The sequence below is a fragment of the Vanacampus margaritifer genome, chromosome 7, assembly GCF_051991255.1.
Source record: "Vanacampus margaritifer isolate UIUO_Vmar chromosome 7, RoL_Vmar_1.0, whole genome shotgun sequence".
In the NCBI taxonomy this organism is placed as follows: domain Eukaryota; kingdom Metazoa; phylum Chordata; class Actinopteri; order Syngnathiformes; family Syngnathidae; genus Vanacampus; species Vanacampus margaritifer.
The window spans coordinates 17945104-17967210 of record NC_135438.1 but is presented as its reverse complement, the minus strand read 5'-3'; the positions used below and the strand labels follow the sequence as shown (position 1 = coordinate 17967210).

The window sequence follows — 22107 nt, the reverse complement described above, 5'->3', positions numbered from 1 at the left end:
CGCTGGTTGACAGTAAGATGCAATCTAGTGGCAGGTTCCTGAAAGATGACGTTTATTTCAACATGTATGTACAGGTAGTTTGATCTTATTTTCTGCATATCTGCTACATCTTCATCCTTAAGAAGTTCATGAACTCACTAGCACTACAGATGGTTATCAGAAGGAACATAAAGAACAGCTATGCAAATGTTCGTATTGCACTCAAACATACATGGAAATGTTGGTATTTACAAGATCGCATGACAGATGTCGTGTTCATCCTTAAAAACAATTCAGAGGCTTGAGCTGCACATACAATAAATAACCCAAATTTAATTGAAACCAACATAAAACCCGACTTACCAGTTTTGGGTAACTTGATCACCAATGTAAAAACACTGCTACAACTGAGTTATGGATGAGTTAGTGTTGTCCAGGAAAACCATTTATTAAGCTTTAAATGTTATTGTTGCCAATAAATCCTTATACGTAAACCTACAGGTGGCGGACGGTCATTTTCTGCAAGTATAATTGACACATTTTGAGGATAGGGTTGGGGAAAACGTACATTGATCTGCAATAAATAATCCTATTTGTAATTTTTAGTGACTGGGGGAGCAAGTTAACAATATTCATCACCTGAGAAAAAGAACCAGCACAACAATCATCCTAACATGTTAAGTAGTCATCATTAGCAAAGAAACAGTTTGACTTGACTAACCCTACTTTGATGCAATGTTTGTAATACTTTAGTTGCATATAAATCTTGTTCCTTTGATAAACACCGATGGAGGATGTTACCATATGCTCACCCAAAATTACAACAATTGTCAAAGAAGCCCAATACAGTGTTTAATAAAATTCACTTTATGGACATTGTGCTTTTAGTCCTGCTTTCTTGATTTTAAATTTTAATTACCACTGTAAAACAAAACAAAATTGAAATAGAAATGCCAATTATTGAATGCCTTGACAAATCTAGACTTAATACAGTAATCCTCCTTTTTCACAGAGGATAAAAATTGAGCCTTACTGCGGGATGTTAAGAATTTCCTATAGTAATAGTTAAAACTATAAGAACTATAATACAAAAACATTTTAACATCATTTCAAACTCATCTTACAACACTTCCCTTGGTAATAATTATTATTAGATGACAACATGCTTCTTTGACCCCTATTACTGTACACTATTTTTGCTATTTAGATATAATAGCAAATAGTTGAGGATTGAGTCCATGTTAAAAAAAAACGGAATAGGTGGTTTTATGAATGTTGAACGGTGAATATGTAGGGGATTACTGTAAGCTACTATACTTGATGAACTACGTTGCAACTTGCGCATAAACACTTGGACTCCCTGACATTTTGTACATGTATTGCAAATATGCTTTATAGACACCTTCAAGTGGAACATAAAGCTTGAACAGGTTCTCTGATTCGCAAGAAGTGATGATTGCTGAATTTGTTTTGAGGGCATTAAAGCCCTCCGCCAATTACATGATGGAACACTGGGTGGCGCCACAGCAGTCCTTAATAATGGCCACGCCCGGTTTAGTGATGAAGGGTTTGTTGGGCGGAGGCTCTGGGACTTGTCTTTTGGGCTTTGGAGGATCTTGATGTTTTGAATATGCAATGAAAGAAAGACATTTACAGTTTAGAAGTGTTTTCTTCTCCTGTGAGCTTTTGTATGTTTGTGCATTCAAATATTTCCACTCACTTTGTTTGACTTTGAGTTTATTTTCCAATGGCATCAGTTTCAGCATGAGGAACTCTGCCATCTCCTTGTCCTCCTCCTGTTCCCTGAGTCACAGTAATATTAAAATGATTCACATTGATTGAACTTCAAGTACACATGCATGCTTGTATTTCCTCTCTTAGCTCTACCTTAATCTCTCCACCTCTGCATCATCCACCAAGAAATCCCTCTTCTGCACCAGTTTATGGATCTTCAGGATCAGTTCCTCCTCTTGCTGTTTGTCTTTCTTGTTTTTGTCTTTCTCTACAATAAGAGAAATTGAGAATTGTCAGAATTGACCTCTAAGTGACCTTACAGCTTGCATACTTATGCTAATATGAAGCCTCTAGGGCTCGTATTATTCCATGTGTATGAAAATGAAATGGAAAGAATTAGCCTTGCTCCGCAGCCGCTGTGTGAGTGTGTCTGCTATTGCTCGCTATGAGTGCAAAATCAGCTTTTCATGCCGTTTTCAACTGTGTGTAGCCCCTGCAGCCGGGACAATCAGGAGGGGGTGGGCGCCAGCGAGGAGACTGGGTAATGATCGCAATGCATAAATTCCCCTGTCGGCAGAGCAGGAAAAGCAGGCAGTAGGTAGGCTTGTGTTATACAGTATGTGGCTTAAGCTAAAGTTGAGTCATGGACCTTTGAGACTGGGTAAAATGAACAGTATTTTCTTTCACTAATACCACAATGTCAGCATCTGTGCACGTGAATGTCTTTGACTGACCCCCAGTTTGCATCTCTTCTTGCTCTCTGATGATACTCCATAGTGCTCCTTATGGATTAGTTGGTATGGTAGTTTGGGCATGCTTTGGTGAGGTCTAGCTAGGTTGGTGAGAGCATGTTGTTGCCCCTCCTGTTTCAGGAATTCAGAGTAACCTGGGACTCATCCTTTCTGTATTCTTCTGTTAAAATAGCCATTGGTAAGTTGGTTAATAGTTCATCTTCTGGTAATTAGTGACCAGAAGAGTTTCCCCTCAACGTCAAGTAGAGAAATCTTATTGAACTGAGAAAGGCCAGATGAGTTCCACTTTTGGGAGTGAAGCAGCACTCGGCAAGTGCCCAAAGCCAGGCTTTCTGCTTTTTCTTCCAGTGTGCAAAGGTCGGCAATCTCTTCAGTAGCTTTGGGGAGTTCTTAGAGTTCTTATGAGAAGTGCCTGATGGCTGGACAGAGAGGCGCAAATCTCTACAGCCCAGTTCAAGTCAAGTCTCAATTCCCTTGACATTAGTCCGACTCTCTGCTGGATAAAGTCCTTAAAAGTAAAAGCTATAACAAACAGAAGCGCAAAGTTTGCCATACTGATGATTGTCTACTCTACGTCATTAACATTGGACGTTGGTCGGGAGCACGGAAAGGTATGGAGAAACTAGACTCGCGAGAGAGAGAGGGACAACTTACAAGCCGGCACCTGAACCGCATGCACGCAGACATTTGGAGTGAGTAGAGAAAATGAGAGCAAGGCACACCATTGAGACTCGTAGCATTCACAAGTCTCAAAAGTAGAGTCCGAGTCAAGTCTCGAGTCTTAAGCGGACGAGTCTAAGCTGAGTTTACTTTGTAAAAAAAGATTTCTATTGGAGATACCATGAGCTTCAGCAATGCGCCCAACCAACCAGCTTACATGTGTTTTGTCAACTTTGAGAAGGCGCTCAACTGTGTCTCTCACAGTTCTGTGGGGGGGGTGCTTTGGGAGTACGAGGTACTGAACCCCCTGATATGGGCTGGTGGTCCCTGTGCCAGTACGACCGAGGTCAGAGTTTGGTCCGCATTGCCAGCAGTAAGTCGGATTCATTTCCAGTGAAAGTTGGACTCCGCCAAGGGTGCCCTTTGTCGCCGATTCTGTTCATAACCTTGACGGGCAGAATTTCTAGGTGTAGCCATGGCATCGCTGCTTTTTGCAGATGATGTGGTATTGTTGGCTTCATCAAACCGCGATCTCTAACTCTCGCTGGAGCGTTTTGCAGCAGAGTGTGAAGCGATTCGGATGAAAATCGGCACCTCCAAATCTGAGACCGTGGTCCTCAGTTGGAAAATGGTAGAGTGCCCTGTCCAAGTCAGGGAGATGAGATCCTGCCCGAGGCGGAGGAGTCGGAATACCTCGGGGTCTTGTTCACGAGTGAGGGGAGGATGGAGCGGGAGATTGACAGACGCATCGATGCGGATTCTCAATGGGTCTGTCGTTGTGAAGAGGGAGTTGAACCGGAAGGTAAAGCTCTTGATTTACCGGTCGATCTACGTTTCTACCCTCACCTTACGTCACGAGCTGTGGGTCATGACCGAAAGAACAAGATACAACTAGCTGAAAGGAGTTCCCGCCACAGGGTGTCCGGGCGTCAACTCTTATTAGAGCCGATGAGACCATACAGGTATGCCTAATGGTGGTGTCGGTGAATGAGGTGCAGCTGACGTCTAATTTGCGTTGCATTCAGTCAGCAGCGCAATCAACACCAAGCAGCTCAACTTGTGCTTTGGTGTTCAAAGATGCTCTCTCGCTTGCGTCACTCACACCCATCCCGTGTATGTCCTATTTATATAGCACTGTGACGCATGCACACGTACTCGATGCTGAAAACTGTCATTCTTTTCCTCTCTGATTTGATTGTGTGAGAAAGGAGTGTGTGCGTGCATCGGATCGGGCTTGAGGTGTACCTGGTACTGCAACAATCTGTCTCAACTCCTGCTTTAAACTCATGATGTCTTTGCACAGCTGGATGTCGTCCATCCTATAAGAAAAAGAGACGTTTCGTCACATTAAAGAGCAAATATAGACATAAATTTCATATCTTATTTTATTAGGATTACAAATTATACACCTATTGACATGATATATGGTATGAGAAAACACTGCACTATATGATATGAAGACTCTAGCTATGGCAAATTTTGTGCTCTTATATGAATCTGAATTAACTCTATAAGTAACTGGGTGTTAAAACACTTGTGTCCATTTCCTTACTTTTTAAAGCAAGTAATCAGTAAAATAACTGGGTTACTTTTTAAGGTAACTGGCAACACTGCTTTGTACAGTATATCCATCCTTACTTTTTAAAGCAAGTAATCACCAAAGTAACTTTGTTACTTTTTACAGCGAGTAATCAGTAAAGTAACTGAGTTACTTTTTAAGGTAACTGGCAACACTGGTATGTACAATATATCCATCCTTACTTTTTAAAGCAAGTAATCAGCAAGGTAACTGTTACTTTACTGATTACTCGCTGTAAAAAGTAACTGAGTTACTTTTCAAGATAACTGTAGCAAAAGTATTAGACATCTATCCTTACTTTTTAAAGCAAGTAATCACTAAAGTAACCACGTAACTTTTTATAGTGAGTAATCAGTAAAGTAACTGAGTTACTTTCAAGGTAACTGTGGCAACACTGGTATGTACAGTATATCCATCCATGATCTAATCCCACTTGCCCTCATTTGGCTGACTTTTTGGGCCACCCGGGACCAGTCAACAGACAATCGCAGGACACATAATGGGGGGTGGCGTGAACCAGTGGTAGAGTGGTCGTCTCCCAACCCAGAGGTTGTGGGTTTGATTCCATGCCATTGTGGCCACGCTGAAGTATTCTTGAGCAAGATACTGAACCCCCAGTTGCTCCTGATGCTGTGTCATCAGTAGTCGAATATAAAGCGCTTTGAGGACCTTGTAAGGTGGAAAAGCGCTATATAAATGAACAGGGATGTGATTTTTCCGCTAATTCGCGGAATTCCGCTTTTTTTTATCTCCCCCCCCCCCCCAAAAAAAAAAATCCGATTTTTTTATTTTTTTTATTATTATTTTTTTTTTCATTGTGTATGCACATGACTCCGACAGATAACATCTTCTGCTATAACAAAGACATTTGTGGTATGCTCTAATATGAGTTACTTTTCATTTGGTCATGATACAATTATTTGTTCATGAAATTTGAACTCTTCAAACTCTTCTCCCTGGACCTAGCTGGGTGCCAGTGGCCCCCAGACCCCCGGCTAAATTTTCAGATAATTTCACTTTGGTCAAATCACATCCCTGAATGAAGTACCGTTACCATTTAAATACCGTATACAAACAACCATTCACATTTAAAGTAAACCTGAACACAAGCACTCAAATTACACAAAGAAATACAGCAGAGAGCGAGCCCAATTCTCAAAACTGTGAGACGCTACTAGCTTGTTGACATATGTCTTTTCTACACGAGAGGGACAAAATATACTGTACATAGATATAATAGTGGTTCTGTGCTCTCTATAAGTAAAAAAAAAAAAAAATGGAAACATTCAAATTGACTTCTCATCGACATGGTGACTGTGAGGGTGTTTATTTCCTTTTGCTTGGAGGTGAGACTTGTCAGATTGACATGACTTGTGAGCTTAAATGCCTGTTGAGCCTGTCATGAAGACGGTATGTGTGGCAGATAGACACTGATCAATCCACACTTTGTTGACGTCTCAGGGCCTCAGCAGCCCCCCCCCCCCCCCCCCCGCACATCCCCACTTCTCTCTCTCCGTGACGGCTGCCACACGTTTAATTCTCTCAGTGACACATCAGCCTGATGACTCATGCACAGCCTCCTCCCGTCTCTCCGCCTTTACCCACGCTGCTCCCTTCGCAGCCCCCCTCCCTCCCTCCCGCAGCCTGATGTTGAAGTCTCAGTGCTATCAGTGGATTCCAGAAGCGTCTGCTCTCTGAGTGCCACTTTTACACGCGTCCTCGTGTTTATGTGGCAGCTGGAGTCAAACGCAGGCTGGCACAAAGAGAGATGGACTACATGGCGGCAGCCAAGTGAGGCTTTTGCTGGCTACTTGAATGCTCCGCAAAGTCACTTGGCGTCATGTGAGGTCATCTCACAGTGCACACAAGCAACAACAACAAAAAAAAATATTTTTAAAATGTTTGTTTTCTATTTATCTTAACCGTTAACAATCTTGCATCATGATCTATATAAATGGAGTAAAGCCCCCTCCGCTCTCCTCGGAGATACGCTGACCTATTTTTCTTAGCAACAGGAATGCATTAGGCCAACATAAATGTTAACTAAATTAAAAAAATAGGCAAAATATCACACTGATTGTCCTAATTACTAAATTTTTGGATACAAATGTCCTAAACTTCACTGGCCAGGCTAACTCTCGACCCAAGATCAAACCACCACAGGTCCGTGCTAGCGAACGTGCCATATGCTAGCTAGTCTTTTGACATGTTTTAGCTCGCACGTCGCGCATTTAAATTTTCCACGGGACAATTTTTACATGGTTAGCTTAATGTAAAATATTCTGATGACCTCAGGACTAAATTGTATACATATGCGGTTTTGAGTCCTTCATTTTGTAAAAGTGCCTCTTGGCTGTTTAAGGACATTCATCGAACGTTAGACAAAATTACGTCCAATTGATGTTCATGTCGCAACTGTGCCTCTGCAGTGAAATCAAAATAATCCTCACAAATTAAATTACAATATTTCAAAAACCAATACTTGTCAGTGAGGGGAGAGCTTGTTTCCTGGCGTAAGACCACCATTTTGACTTGTGATGTAAAAGCTTTTTTTTTTTTGCCGATGTGATCTGTTTTTTATTTATTTTTTTATTTATTGAAAGTAAGCAAAGGAAATAGTGAGTGGCTGGATCAAGGAAAAATGCAGCAGGCTCCGAACTGTAACACAAAGAAGCAACTAGTGAAATGATTGACCGTGGTAAATCTATAGGCCTAACTGTAATCCTTCTACTGTATGTTAATGAGGTAAATTCATTATAGAAAGCGTCTAATCAACTGCGAAGGGCAGGTACGAGGGACTTTCCTGACATAATCCACTTCTTATTACCAGCACTATCACATCACAAAACCACAATCTAACACACAGCTGTACCACATTTGGAGCAGTTCAGAATCGATACTTATCTAATAGAATGACAAAAACATTTCATTAAAAAAAAACGTGCTCTATAGAGAGACTGATTATGAAAATGTATCGTGTGCAAATGGCGACAGGCTTCATCCAGCATCCGATGACAGCAGCTGGTATTCTTGTGACCTTTGTGTGATTAGATCTTCGACATGCCCCCCTTCTATCTGGTCTTCTAAAAATAAAAAGACATTTTGCATCTTACATGAAGCGCAGCTCGGACTCCCGACGCACTAGGACCTCCCTGAGGCGCTGGATCCGAGCCATCTCCACCTCGATCTCCTCTGGACACATGGTGCTCTCGGCCATGGAAACGTCAGAGTGACCTGGGAAACGCAAACGGGAAATAAAACGTTCTGCTGAAGTGTTGATGCATGAAAGTGAGAATTTATTTGCTGAGATTTTTAGACCGCGAGACTTAACAACCACGACTGAATTGGCTACTAAACAATACCTTGCTATCTTGTCTTGATTTTAATGACAACAACCATAAATCCCTAGTGTGTAGCCCTTAGCGCCATCTAGTGGTCAAAGAATAGCATTTAGCAGGAGCATGCGTACTACAGTGGCTCAGACCACATTTCACAAGCCCACCACCTTTTTGTGCGAGCAAACGAGCATCTCAGCAAGCGACGGCGACTTGGCAGCCGTTGTGAAGCCGAAAGACTCAGCCAGCCAGAATTAGCCAGAGCAGCTAACGAGTGGCTAGTGGAAGTTTTTGGGGCATCCGTAGCAGGAAGATGGCAGCTCTAGTAAGGTGAGACTATACAGCCACGTAATATATTTACCGATTACTAGACCTATGATAAAAAAAAAAAAATTAAGTTCATGCAATACAACATTTTTTGCATAATATTGACAAACATTTTTTTAATGAATGAATTGGTTAGTTTACCACTAGCTGGCGCTAGGGATCACTAACTGTCCCTTTAAAGATGGAAAAAATGAGAATCAAAACATGCATATGGGCACTGATACTTGTTACCCTGCATGTGCTATCGAAGATGTTTCAGTGAGAAGGCTGGAGTTTCTGCAGAGACCCAAACTGCAGTCAGTGTGTTTGCGGAGCTGACTCACCACAAGCAAAACGAGGGCTTGTTTGTTCCCTTGCCAATATTGAAAGCAGATCAAAGTTTCTACAGTGGCCAGCAAACAGCACAATGCAAAACAAACCTGAGTGCTTTTAGGCTCGTCCTTTTCTCAAAATTTGTGTACACTGAGCTGAATGGACTTTTTAAAAGACAACACTCCAAATAACTGTCTCTTCTCACCCCAAGAAAACAAGGAATGACCTGCGTCGCCACTTTCGAGATTCACACTAATAGTGAGTTTGACATGTGAGTCGATCTCTGCTTGCTCCTAATTAATACATCCCAGGTCGGCAGCATGCGGGGGTCTCCGCGACAGGTGAATGTCAGCATCTGCATGGCATCCAGCTGATGACACATCCTGCAGTCACAATGTACACACTCTGGACTGCACTCCCACCTCCCTGAAGGAGACCTGCACGGGGAGGGGGTGATGCGCTTCTGTTTCACCCTCACTTTCATTTGTGTATGTACATAGAGATGAAAACCTAGCTTAGATTATTGTTACAAATATAGCCGCGTCTTTTGTTTTCCTCGTATCCGAAGTTCACACCGTGCTCCCTCGTAATGATTTAGCCTCAGTGGGGAATATCTCAGACGATGTCAACTCTTGCGTCATTTGGGTAATTAGTAATAAATACAATGGTATGCAATTGAAATATTATAATAACGTATAGCTACAAATAATTAAGTGACCAGGATTTATTTATTTATTGCCTGTAAGGCTGAAGTTCTCATTAGTTATTTACTATCATGGAAAGAGAAAGAAGAGAGGCTAGACTTAATATGCAAACAAATACAAAACTACTTTTATTTTAAAAAAATTGTCCACACGTACTACACAATTGTATTTTTCTACAGTTAAACGTTTGAATAAATCTCAAGCTAATATTATGGAACCAAAATGCTACTCTGTTGGACTAGATGTGAAAATAAATATAAACAATATTTTTTATGTTTAATGATTCGCATTTTTAACAATGTGAAGTCTCAATCTTTAAACTTACTTTGCGTTCTTTAAATGTGAAATCCGGACCTTCCATACGATAAAAAATAATAAAATCGGATGTCCAAATTGCGCATGTCAGCGAGCAGAGGAATGAATGGGCCTTAATCAGGCACGAATGCACATTGCAATCTTGAACAACGCATTGTCGCTGTCTTCGAACGACAGGTCGGACTTTAGCTCAGTGTGCATGCACGTCGACCTCCGCGACTGAATTTCCCCGGGATGCCGCTCAGTGCTCACCTTTGTCCGTCGTCCACGCCGTTTGCGACACAGCGCCGTAGCTCCGGAGTGTCCGCTCCGTGTCAGAAAAAGACTTCTTCATTTCCATGTTCGCACAGAGAGCTCCCTATAATGTACGCTTCTTAACGTTAGTCTAATGGATTTTCAGCCGGCTGAGCCTGAGATGCCAAGCATCTTTATTCGGGCTCCTCGGTCGGTCCCTCGACGTGCGGATGGAGGGGATGCAGGGCGCATGCGTAGTGCTGACGAGGAAATGAAAAAGCAGGAGACACCCACTGGCTTCGAGATGATGCCGATCTCTACTTTTTTCTTTCGAAAACAACCGCAGCTCGAACAAATAAGTGCTACACAAATATATATAATATTGCAAATAATCTATAAATCGTTAAAAATAATAATAATTTAAATCTCCAATTGAGTGTTTTTATAGGCTAAAAAGTCAAGGCGTATGCTTATTGAATATACCATAAGTTCTGGTGGCAGCTTTGCCTTTAAATTTTGATTTCCTTCATTTTACTTACAATGCCTAATTTAAATGATTTAAACTTCCATTTTCTATAGCTTTCAAGTCACCAACTTAGTGCCCGTGGCCCACGGGCACCAAGTTGGGCACCAGGTAGCCGCCAGTGGCCCCGAGTAGCCCAACTCACCAGTGATGGGACATTGTGATTGTCATTAAAAAAAAGAAATGCAAATAAAAACAGAACATGGTGATTTGCAAATCCTTTTCATTCAACCCTAACCCATGTTTGGTTTATTGAAGACTGAATTCTCAAAATATGTTTGTGTGAATGTTTGTTTGTGCCCTGCAAAATGGCTGCCAACTAGTCCAAGGTGTGCCCATGTCGCCCAAGTCAGCTGTTATAGGCTCCAGCTGACTCTAATGAAGACAAGCACTATAGAAAATGTCTGAATGGAATATTTGACGTTTAAAAATGAGGTAATCATGCCAATATTTTATAAACACATCTCAATATGATGCTGTAAGGTTTACACAACTCATCTATTATGCATCTCAATGTACTAGTATATCCTAATGTTGTGGCTAGTAAGTTTGTAACTGTTAATACAAAGGTCACTTAAGGACAAAATGATTTCTGCAAAATACAATACCGACATAAAAGACTCACACCACACTAGTACGTTGTATGTATTCTTTAATATATATTATTTATCTATCACAGTCACAATAACTTAAGTAGTGTCAAATATGATAAAACACTACATTACTGATCAAAAATTGTCTTTATAGTATCAAAATCAATGCAGCATGTAGTTTTACCAGCCAGCACGCCGTACACAAAAAGCTAATAAAACAAATACAGTAATTTGACTTTATGTATTAGACATTAGCACACAACAATTCTATCATTTAAAAAATACTACAAATAATGTATAAATTCCAGTACAGTTGAAAGGTGTCTGATAAAAGAGCTCAGGATTAATATATATGAAATTAACATTTCACACAATCAATCAACATTGTCATTACAGGTTTTCCTTAATGTCAAGGAGACAAATCAAATAAATATAACTATATTAAGGATACTAAAAGGACTCTTTCACACCCTCTTCCTGTGATATGATTGTAGACACCCGAGTGCAACAATTCTTGCCCAAAAAGCTGTCTTGGCAGAGGTTTAACATTTTATACACAAACAAACGTTTACATACACTATACTGATAGTGGTCACTAATGTTTGTACACATGAAGATGTCTCAATGACAAAATACAGCATGCGATGAAAACAATGTGGAGGCATGTTCCATGAAATGAACACATGAAGGTGGTAAAGTGAGGACATGGTGTAAAGATGATATTGTTACATTCCTATCAGGCAGAAAGAAAGGAGCGTCGTTTTTTGCTAATTCAAGTAGTAGATGCATTTATAGGTACAATATGTGTATTTATTTATATACAGTATATACGTACAGTATGTTTACATATAAATGTGTGTATGTATGTTATGCATACCCTGCATATGATCCTTATCATATTGTCTAAATGTATCTGATACTTGGTTGTGATGAATGTAAACATGCCCCAAAGTACAAACAGTGCATAAAAAAAGTCTATACACTCCTGCTTAAATGTTTTTTTTGTAATGTACAAAAATATATATTTAAAAGAGTCAAAGATTTAAAAAATCAAAAATGTTTCCTATTATCAACTATAATTCCCACCTAATCTAAAAAAACGGCAATCAAAACTTAAAAAAATAAAATAAAATAAAAATCCCAAACTATTCTAACCCCGGTGCTGACTGCCATTCAACGCGAGTTTCCACGTGAATGGTTAATTTGCACACCTGTGCATATCTCAGCTGCTCATATCAATGGTAGAAAAACTTTTTAAAATGATTTACCAGGCCCATTTTTCTAAATCGCAAAAACCTGCCATTTGAACATGGGTGTGTAGACTTTTTAAATCCAATATATATTGTAGTCGTATTTGTATTCGTACCTTGAAACACCCCCAGGTAACGTTTATCATATAAGGTGGAGATGATATTGTGTGCCAGTAGCAGCTTGTAATGCAAAGTGATATTAGCACCAACCATTTTAACCCAGATTCACATTTCCAAGTTTTCATTTTCAGTAGCTCAACAAATTCACATTTCTGTCATGACGGCTTTAGCTGCTAAGAGCAACAACAAAAAAAGAAGGTCACATCACCAGCTTGTTTTATGGGCTCCCCCTACAGTTGAGAAGTGTATCTACCGCGAGTTGCATATTCAATAACTGAACTTTAAGTTCAGAAGAGAAAAAAGTTAATAAATGTATGTAGTAAATGCTAACGCTAGTAATAAACATTATCTGGTTGTTTTGATGCGCACAACATGGAACTACTGAATATGTGATTAGGGTCACATGACTCATTAGTGATTTACCCTGTGACATTATGGGAAAAGAGGCACTGCAGACATAATAATAAATAACAATTCGGAATAAATTATGTTTACAGCATTATGGGGAAAATGCCAAACAGAAATCATGCAATGCAGACAATATAATAAATCATAAAAAAATATGGATAAGCAATGTTTATGTACTTAATTTATGAATGTATTGGTATAATGCAGGCCAAATGATAAAAAATAGCATCAAGTCAATACAACATGGCATTATTGGGGAAAAATGCTAATTTCTTAGCATTTAGCCTACAAGTATGTTTAAACATATTTTATAATACTTTTAAATATATTTGCAAGTACGTTCAAACGTTCCGCGCTTCTGTACAATAAAGCAAACACGTATTTAAATATCAGCCACTAAGTTGACCAAAGTCTTGATTCAAGCTCTCGGGAGAAGAAATGTGAGAGCGTTAAAACGAGATGTTAACTGTGCTCTGGAAAAAAATGAAAAATGACCTCCTGTCATTAAAACAGTATTGAGGAGCACCTTCTGACCATACATTCACTATATGAAATACTATACAGAAGTTGTAACAAGACTGCTGATTTTTAAAGATTATTGTATTAATTATTGTAAAAGTGCTTTTCTATTGACACTATATGTTTAATTCTTTCTAATTGCCCACCTTATATTGCAGCTGATAAGTGTAGCTTATAAACCAGGATGACCTTGGCAATTTTCGACCACCGTTGACTCCTGAGTGATTCCTGAGCTGCTCTTTCTCCTTCATGACCTTCTTCTCGTGTGCGGTTCACTTCTGTTTGGCTGAAGGACTCAGCGCTGGCTCTTGAGAAGCAAGCGCCTGACTTTTTACATGACTGTCTGTCTTCTCTGCTCCGTCCCCTTTGGAGGGGAACATCCACTTGAGAGCAGCGCCAGCGGTGCCGTCGCCGCTCTGACGCGAGAAACACAAGAAAGTGGCCCAAATGAAGGCACAGCAGCCACTGAAGGTTGTCCGCACGTATGGAGGCACCAAGGCAAAGTTTACAAACTGTGGAAGACAAAGAGAGATTTTTTTCTACTATTATATCATACAAAGTACAGACTTTTGAATTTTTCCTGAAGGATTTTAGTTTTCAATATGATTTCATTGGTTAAATATTGGAACAACTTAGGGATGCTATATAGTCCAGGGGTCTGCCACATGAGGCTCTTTAGTCCCCCTCCTGTGTCAATTTCTTTTTTTTTTATGTATTTTTTAGATAAAATATTCTTCAAATCAATTAATGATTTAGATAAAAAATGAATTGTGAATTAAATATTCCCAAAAAATGTTTGTCCAATTTTTTAAGTTGTCAGAAGAAGAAGATTTTTTTAACTGCCTTAAAAAGTCCAAAAAGTGATCATAAAATGTCTAAAAAGGAAGAGGAAAAGCAGAAATTGACCATAACATGTCCATGAAATTGCCAAAAATGTCAAAGAATTAAAAAAAAAAAAATGTTAAGGCAAAAAAGGAAATGAAATGAAAGGAAAAACGTAACCTAAAATGTCCAAAACAAAAGAAGGACAGAAAATTACCATAAAATATTTTTGGAATTGCCAAGAAAGTCAGAAAATTTATTATATTTTTTTTTAAAGAAAAAAAAAACTGAAAAGAAAATGTTTAAAACATAACCTAAAATGTCCAAAAGAAAAGAAGGACAGAAATTTACCATAAAATATTTTTGAAATTGCCAAGAAAGTCAGAAAATGTATTATATTTTTTTTTAAAGAAAAAAAAAAAGACAGAAAAGAAAATGTTCAAAACGTAACCTAAAATGTCCAAAACAAAAGAAAGACAGAAAATTACCATAAAATATTTTTGTAACTGCCAAAAAAGTCAGAATTGTATTTTTATTTTTTTAAGAAAAAAAAAAGAAAGAAAAGAAAATGTTAAAAAAGAAACTAAAATGTAACCTCGCCAGCCAGATTGATAACTGTGATTCACTCAAGGGAGTTCTTCACATTATCAATCTGGGACTTCACTCGGTAGATCTGTTCGGGAAAGGAAGCTGATTGTTTTGACCAATCAACGCAACGGATAAAAATGTCATCTTCCGTCTTGTCTTAGGGAGGGAGGGGCAGCGCAAACATCTTTAACAAATAAAAATGCACGAAGCGCCGCTCGCTGTTCAAATTCAACAAGGAAACGGTGAGTAATTCTGTGAGAACAGAATTAACTAATTCGCTGCCATTAACGGCTATAGATGACAAAAATTCACTTTAACTATTTATATTAGTTTAAAAAATGTTCTCACTTTTGTTAACAAGAGTATGAAAACCTAGAATTTTTTTATTGTACATTTAGAACAGATATAAATTTTGTGATTAATTGTTAGTTAACTAGTGAAGTTATGCGATTAATTATGATTTCAAATTTAAATCGCCTGACGCCCCTATTTTTTAATAATCTTTTCTTTCTTTTTTTTAAAAAAAAAAAGAAAAAAAGAAAGATTATTGAAAATGTTCCCCAATTTTTTTTTTATTACTTTAAAAAACAAAACAAAGAAAAGATTATTTTAAAAAAATTACGGGCGTCAGGCGATTAAAAAAATTCATAATTAATCGCATAACTTCACTAGTTAACTCACAATTAATCAAAAAATTTATATCTGTTCTAAATGTACAATATTTTTTTCTAGGTTTTCATACTCTGGTTAACAAAAGTGGGAAAAAAATGTAAACTAATAGAAATAGTTCAAATAAATTTTTGACGTCTATAGCCGTCAATGGCAGTGAATGAGTTAATTGCTACTTTAATTTGTCTGTTAGGTTTAACAAATTTGAATATCAATCATTGAGAGATGTAACTAGGGGCTGTAAAGCATTCACTTTTCTTAGTCATATATTGCCACTAAAGGCCAAGAGTCAAATGCTATAGGAGGTTGAATATTTACCTGCATGAAGGGCCAGAACATGAGCCCGGTCTGAAAAGAAAAATGACACCAAATGAACCATCCATTGATGACAATCAAAGATGAAATAAAAAAGCAACCAGCAGCAATTTCATTACAAACTGGATGATTACAAGATTTGTAATTTGTTTGTTCTACTCACCTTGTAAGTGTTTAGGAATTTGTCCCTCCAGTCTTCCATAATATCATCCTTGCCCTCTAAGAAACTGACACCTGTTGAACAATGAACACAAAGGACACCACACAATCAAACTGACAAAAGGAACACATACACTTCATTAACACACCTTTTACAGAATTGTCCAGAGGCCACTATTGCCTTGTCCTGCGAACATGACATTTGACATTACAAACAACTCCTTTTTTCCCCCCTCATGAGTTTTGAACTTCCTTGCTTCATTAGTATAAAAATCGTAACAACGTTCCCCACATTGTCATTATGAGGTGCTGTGTGTGGAGTTTTGAGGGGGAAACAAAAACATATATTGGAAGAAACATGTAGCAAACTGTGGATACTATCCGGTCAAAGAACAATTGTCGACCTTTACACAACAACAGTGCAGATCGGGATCGGGTTGCAAGCAGTCAAATAAGTGGTCCATTAGCAAGTTAGCCATTAACCGACCTGTGTAGAAGGCGCTTGTGGCCAAGGGCGCAGCCGTGGTCTGATCCAGGAGCAGCTTCTTCATCACCATCCCGGCGGAATTCCCTGGGAATCGGCGCTCAAGAAAGCGCATCCAGAAGAAATTGAAGTTGCCATGGAAACTGAACGCCACCACGGCGACATTCCGTGTATGCTCCCAATCCATTTTGTCCCGGTGAGAAAACCACTGGTGGACAAAGTCCCCTCCCGCGAACAGGCAACCGTACAACGTAACATTGGTGACCCAGGGGAACCGACGGACAAACGCCTTTATCATTATTGGAGCCTTAAATAGAACACGCACGATGTTATATAACAACAGTACAGACGGCAACACAATTAACTTGCATCGTGGAGGGAAATGACTTTCCTCACAACATGCCGTTCAATGAATGTTAATATTCAGCCATGACAAGACGACGTGCGTCATATCCAAATTATAATATATATTAAATATTCCGGCATCAAAATAACGGAATATTTCCGACGGAAAACACTCACAATACGAACATATTGTATGTTCGGTTAAGCATATAGATAAATGTTCAGCCTTTGACGAGATACAGCACTTGTCCGTGACTCCGCTTCGACACTATTCGTGTGGGCAGTCGGCGATGGCATCCAAGTGGGTACTCGTGGGGCGTGTTTATCTGCGTGCTCCGGCTCATATTAAATTTTGATTGGCTCGCTCATCTTTTGGGCGGGGTTAATAAACAAACCATTGAGTTACGGATGAGGGGATGAAACTGTGCCTTAAAATGTTATTAAAGCATCTCAGATGGTTGAGAGAATACATTCTCACGCCGGAATTTAAACTAACATTTCATGTATGTGACTAAAAATGTTTTAATAGTTTGCTTAATTTAATTTATTTGCTAACACAAATAAATGGCTTTTTAACACATACACTATCTCACCGCCAGGAAAGTGTATTCATTAAAGTCTCTCATGGTTACTTATTAATTTGCTGTACATCCTAAGCATTTATTTTCAAATATATTATAATGAAAGAAAACTGTTTCTTCATTTAATACAATAATAAAATGATAGATATAAACAACAAATTAGACCACCACACAAAGTTGATGTCACAGTTGCCCTAAATTAATTTCATTAGTAAAAGAGATGCACAATGTATCGGGAAAAAATATCAATATTGCAATATTGGCCCATGCAATATGCATATCGCAAAGACATGCAATAAGTTTCATATGGAATTGTATGCTTTTATTTGAATTTGATCAGTCAGATACAAACTTAAAAATGCATCGCCATCCAATAGTTGAACAATATCTATACATTGAGCTTGCTTATTTCACCGCATGAAAAAAGGGTTAATTCTTTCATTATATAACAAATGTAATTTCTTTAGGTACATGTTAAATATCACAATCTCAATATCGCTATATTCAACAACTATGTCATGTTTTTCCAATATCGTGAAGCTCTAATTAGTACACCATTATTTAGCTTTTTAATCATTCATGGCTTTTGCCAGTTATAGATGCCAAAAAGGAATTGTAACTGGGAAGGTTGGCAGTGAATGCCATTCTTACACTTATACTTTATGCTAAAATGTGTTTTTAATCCATAAATACGGTAATTGAAAACACTCTAAAGTATCATTTCTTAAGGAATATAAAAATTGTTGATAACATCTCAATCACTGATACCGAGTCAGCATCTTCTTGATGAGAGGTGGTTGAAGACATTTATACTACAAAGCATGTTTAAGGTGTTTATCATTTTGTTATGAGTAGTGATGTTTTGTTAAATCAAGCTGCACTAGCCGGTAAAACAAGTTTATTAATTGCAATAAAGACAATAAGGATTCACAAATGTGTGTGAAAAGAAAATAATGAGGCATATAATAGAGGGCCATTAACATGATACAGAAGAAGGAAGGTGCAAGTTTTACATCAGCTCACAAATACTAGAAGCATACCTTCTCTGCAGACAATAACAGAATGCAGTTTGTGTCTACTTCTCTACTGGGCCAGCCAGATGAGTCATGACAGCTATTTGATAGATTTAGGGTACAGTTTAAGACACAATGAGAAAAGCAGATGGTGATTGGATGGCCAAAAAGAATCAATCAAGAATCAACTTGAGCGGCAATCCTCTCCCAGTCGCCGCTTTCAATCCTGTGATAGAGCTGTGGCTGACCCCCAGGGAAGAGACCATCAGAGCTTGGGTGCTTTAGGAGGAACTGGATGGTGGATTTGATGTGGTGGACAAAGTGCGGCGGCTCAGCCTTTGGCGATGTGGACAAGTACTTAATCAGGAAACAAAAAAAATCAGTACTTAATATACACACCGGGAGGCGGCTCCTCGACACAGTTTGCATTGCTGGTCATAACAACTGTTTATAGATTTTTTACCTTTAAAATTATAGCATCCTCTTGTGACAACCAAAAGGCAATTTCCAGATTAGGAGACCACTTGCAAGGGCCGACTTTTACAAGTCCTCGACTAGAGTCATAAATGTCAACCATCTGTACAACATTAAAAACATGATTCAGTTGATGTTAGGAGAAAAAACAATAGTTTCATTTTGTCAGTGACACCAAAACAAACATTTCACATATACTATCTAAAGGTTTCTTGATTTGGTGAATTAATTTACATGCGCTAATTAATGGGCTTCAGGTACCTGTCCCCCTGTGAAGGTGCGTGCTGACCGCAGGTCCTCTGCTGGTCCTTTACAAGGAAAAGTAGCAGGGAACACTTTGCCTGTTTTAACATTTACACCTTAAAAACACATAATAAAGGCAAATGATGTAGCATAATGCATTTAAAACATCACTTGCTGGATAGCATACACATTATGTGTTTCCCAAAGATTTGAAATCTACTTGGGTGGGTGGACTCGGGCGGTGGGGATGGGAGGTGGATTGGACGGGAAGTGGGTCTCAGTCCTGTTACTACGTCTCCTCTAGCCTCACTGTCCACAAGTGAGTGACGGCGAACTAAAGTTACATGCGGTATATCCTGTTGCGACACATTATTTTTGCATTTTAAATATATTTTTAATAGTTTCTGGAAAACTTCTTGAGTGGCCCGCCCAAGTATTAACATGGTGTGGGAAACACTGACATACCAACACCATAAACTGCAGGTTTATGAACACCATTGACGTCTAAATCGTTCATTTCTGGGGAGGGGAAAAAAGCAGAAATGAATGGATTAGACAGGAATGATGACATTATGTGGACAATATTTAATCGGCACATTAGGTTACCTGTGACGCAACACGTTTGCAGATGGATATCATCTTTCAGTTGCTGGAAGGCTGCTGTAAGAGACCTTTAAGTTCAGCATCGTTCTGTTATTATTTAGCAGGACAATATCAGCTAAGTGAATTAGACAATACCCAGTATGTTAAGGCTGAGTTCATGGGATGTCATCGCGTCATCCTTAAATCCACCAACAAGATGGAGTTCAAGTCTACTTGGAGAAATTCAGAGGTTAATTAAGTAAATGAATTACGAATTGTACTGCATGTTCATTTCATACCTGCCCTCATTACAGCAGGTACTAAGTGATGTGACTGATTTGAGAAGAAGGGGAACTTCAGCGTAAGTGTTGGAACCATCACAGTGTGCAAGGCAAGCAGCTCCACTTCCTAACAACGAGAAACGTGATTTAAAAAAGACACAAGTGAGAAATCCAGTAAACAAGTTTTACCTGTATGTCGCAGCACAACCAAATGGCAGGTGGTGGCATCCTCAGATCCAATCACTGAAACGTTATCTGGCACAGTAGATAAGACTCATGTATAATCAAAATTTCCATTCGGGCTGCTATCATGGAGTCTGGCTCACAAAACATATACAATTACATGGACAAAAGTGTTGGTACCCCTCTGTTATTGAAATAAGAAAACAGTAATAACTTCAATCGAACAAAGGTTAATCGGACTAAATGATATGGCAATTTCCATTTGTTAATATCAGGGATGTGATTTGACCAAAGTGAAATTATCTGAAAATTTAGCCGGGGGTCTGGGGGCCGCTGGCACCCAGCTAGGTCCAGGGCAGTGCCCTGGTGGGGGGACACGGGGCCCCGGAGCTCATGGGTTTTCCGTGTTTTTAAGTACTTTCAATGCACTCACATGACAAAGAAATAGACAAAACAACAGCATAAATTTTCAATGTATATTGAACTATCCCATATAAAATGGCAGTTTTAGTAAACTCAAAATCAGTCACATTCAAAAACATTGGACTGTCTTTGCTTTTAAAAACTATCACTGAGAATATCATCATATCTAACTAATGTGATTACTAAGTTAACACATAAATAATGTTGAAGAGTTCAAATTTCATGAACAAATAATTGTATCATGACCAAATGAAAAGTAACTCATATTAGAGCATACCACAAATGTCTTTGTTATAGCAGAAGATGTTATCTGTCGGAGTCATGTGCATACACAATGAACTACTAAAAAAAAAAAAAAAAAAAAATTGGGGGGGGGAGGGGGATAAAAAAAGCGGAATTCCGCGAATTAGCGGAAAAATCACATCCCTGTAATATTCATTACATTTTAATTTAGTATTACTTTTTTTCAGTTTCAAGTTATTTCTTCAGAGGCGTACCAACAATTTTGTCCGTGTGTGGTGCTTTCAACATTACACTGAAACCATTGTTGGTGAAGTGGTTTCTATGTACTACACTGCAGTGCTAACATTATTAGCTTTGTACGTTTTTATCAGTGATGTTTTTGTTGGCTTGCTCATATAAGACTGGTAGATCCATTAATAGATAATGCTGTATATATACTAAAACAATTTTATGGGTAATATTTTTTCCCCTTACTATCTGCTGGTATCGTTGCAGCAAACTCTCTCTGTTGGACATACAGGAGGCACTTAGGGTCAACATCTGTGAGCGGCTGGGAACGAAAGGCTTTAGCATTTTCCTGTGACATAAAACAAACATATTTAACCTTCAAAAATATGATAAAGTACATCACACTAGTAAAAGGCACTCTACATTAACCCTTAGTATGGGATGATCATAGTTTCATTACATAATGTAGGTAGACTAGCAATATTACAGACCGAAGATAAATCACTAAAGTAATCTAGATCACTAAACATCACGCTGTTTTCCCATGATTACATCATCTCAACCCCATTTCACACCGTTTAGGTTAATGCAATGTGCATGACACCAATCAATAGTCTGATTATGATAAACGACAATATATATATAGATACAGGTAACAGTCTACCAAAGAGTAGAGGTTATTGTAAGAAACAATGTTCTTGTTGTTAGGTGGTGACTGCTAACTTTAGCCAAACTGTGCAAACCGACCTGTAAATGTGGATATTTGTCGAAGAGCTCTGCGGTCGAAGTTATACGATCCACTCGTATATTTTGAGTGAGCAAAGGCATGTCCCTAAAATCATTAACATACTACTTTATTGACTAATGACTAGCGACTACATACCTTAATTTAAAAAAAAAAAATGTTGGGACTGACTACTTCTTCTACACTGTGTAATTTAATGTTTCTGCCACAGCGACACCCCAAGGCGTTTCCCATAGTGACTTCACCCTTTAGTCTCGAAAAACGAAACGTTGAATTATATTCACTATTAATTCTACGTAAATATTTTTACGCAGCAATCCACCAAATTCTGGAGATACGTTGCCTGATCAGTTGACATTACGCCTCAGAAGAGGGCGGGGCAAAT

The 22107-nt window shown here is 38.7% G+C and overlaps 3 protein-coding genes across 5 annotated transcripts; all 3 read right to left on the bottom strand.

Moving 5' to 3' along the window:
* Window positions 1–28: 28 nt before the first annotated feature.
* bmerb1 (bMERB domain containing 1) lies at window positions 29–10194 on the bottom strand. The gene is made up of 6 exons (XM_077570017.1): window positions 9950–10194; window positions 7818–7938; window positions 4371–4444; window positions 1867–1981; window positions 1700–1782; window positions 29–1594 (listed from the first exon to the last, which is right to left on the bottom strand). Exons 1-6 carry the CDS (start codon window positions 10035–10037, stop codon window positions 1476–1478), a joined length of 600 nt encoding a protein of 199 aa, XP_077426143.1. The 5' UTR covers window positions 10038–10194; the 3' UTR covers window positions 29–1475.
* Window positions 10195–11089: 895 nt separating this feature from the next.
* On the bottom strand, window positions 11090–17009 carry LOC144054748 (mpv17-like protein). The gene is made up of 4 exons (XM_077570016.1): window positions 16385–17009; window positions 15902–15972; window positions 15742–15771; window positions 11090–13856 (listed from the first exon to the last, which is right to left on the bottom strand). Exons 1-4 carry the CDS (start codon window positions 16677–16679, stop codon window positions 13617–13619), a joined length of 636 nt encoding a protein of 211 aa, XP_077426142.1. The 5' UTR covers window positions 16680–17009; the 3' UTR covers window positions 11090–13616.
* A 1179-nt stretch (window positions 17010–18188) lies between these two features.
* Window positions 18189–21928, bottom strand: ntan1 (N-terminal asparagine amidase). 3 transcript variants are annotated; one of them, XM_077572060.1, is made up of 10 exons: window positions 21725–21926; window positions 21224–21326; window positions 20090–20155; window positions 19919–20027; window positions 19776–19849; window positions 19644–19697; window positions 19503–19556; window positions 19056–19153; window positions 18784–18897; window positions 18189–18677 (listed from the first exon to the last, which is right to left on the bottom strand). In XM_077572060.1, the coding sequence occupies exons 1-10, from the start codon at window positions 21803–21805 to the stop codon at window positions 18498–18500; spliced, it is 933 nt and encodes a 310-aa protein (XP_077428186.1). In that variant the 5' UTR covers window positions 21806–21926; the 3' UTR covers window positions 18189–18497. The 3 variants fall into 3 exon arrangements, with proteins under 3 accessions (XP_077428186.1, XP_077428185.1, XP_077428187.1); XM_077572059.1 differs by having other exon boundaries at window positions 19503–19697; window positions 21725–21928; XM_077572061.1 differs by lacking the exons at window positions 19503–19556; window positions 19644–19697.
* Between the last annotated feature and the right edge of the window lie 179 nt (window positions 21929–22107).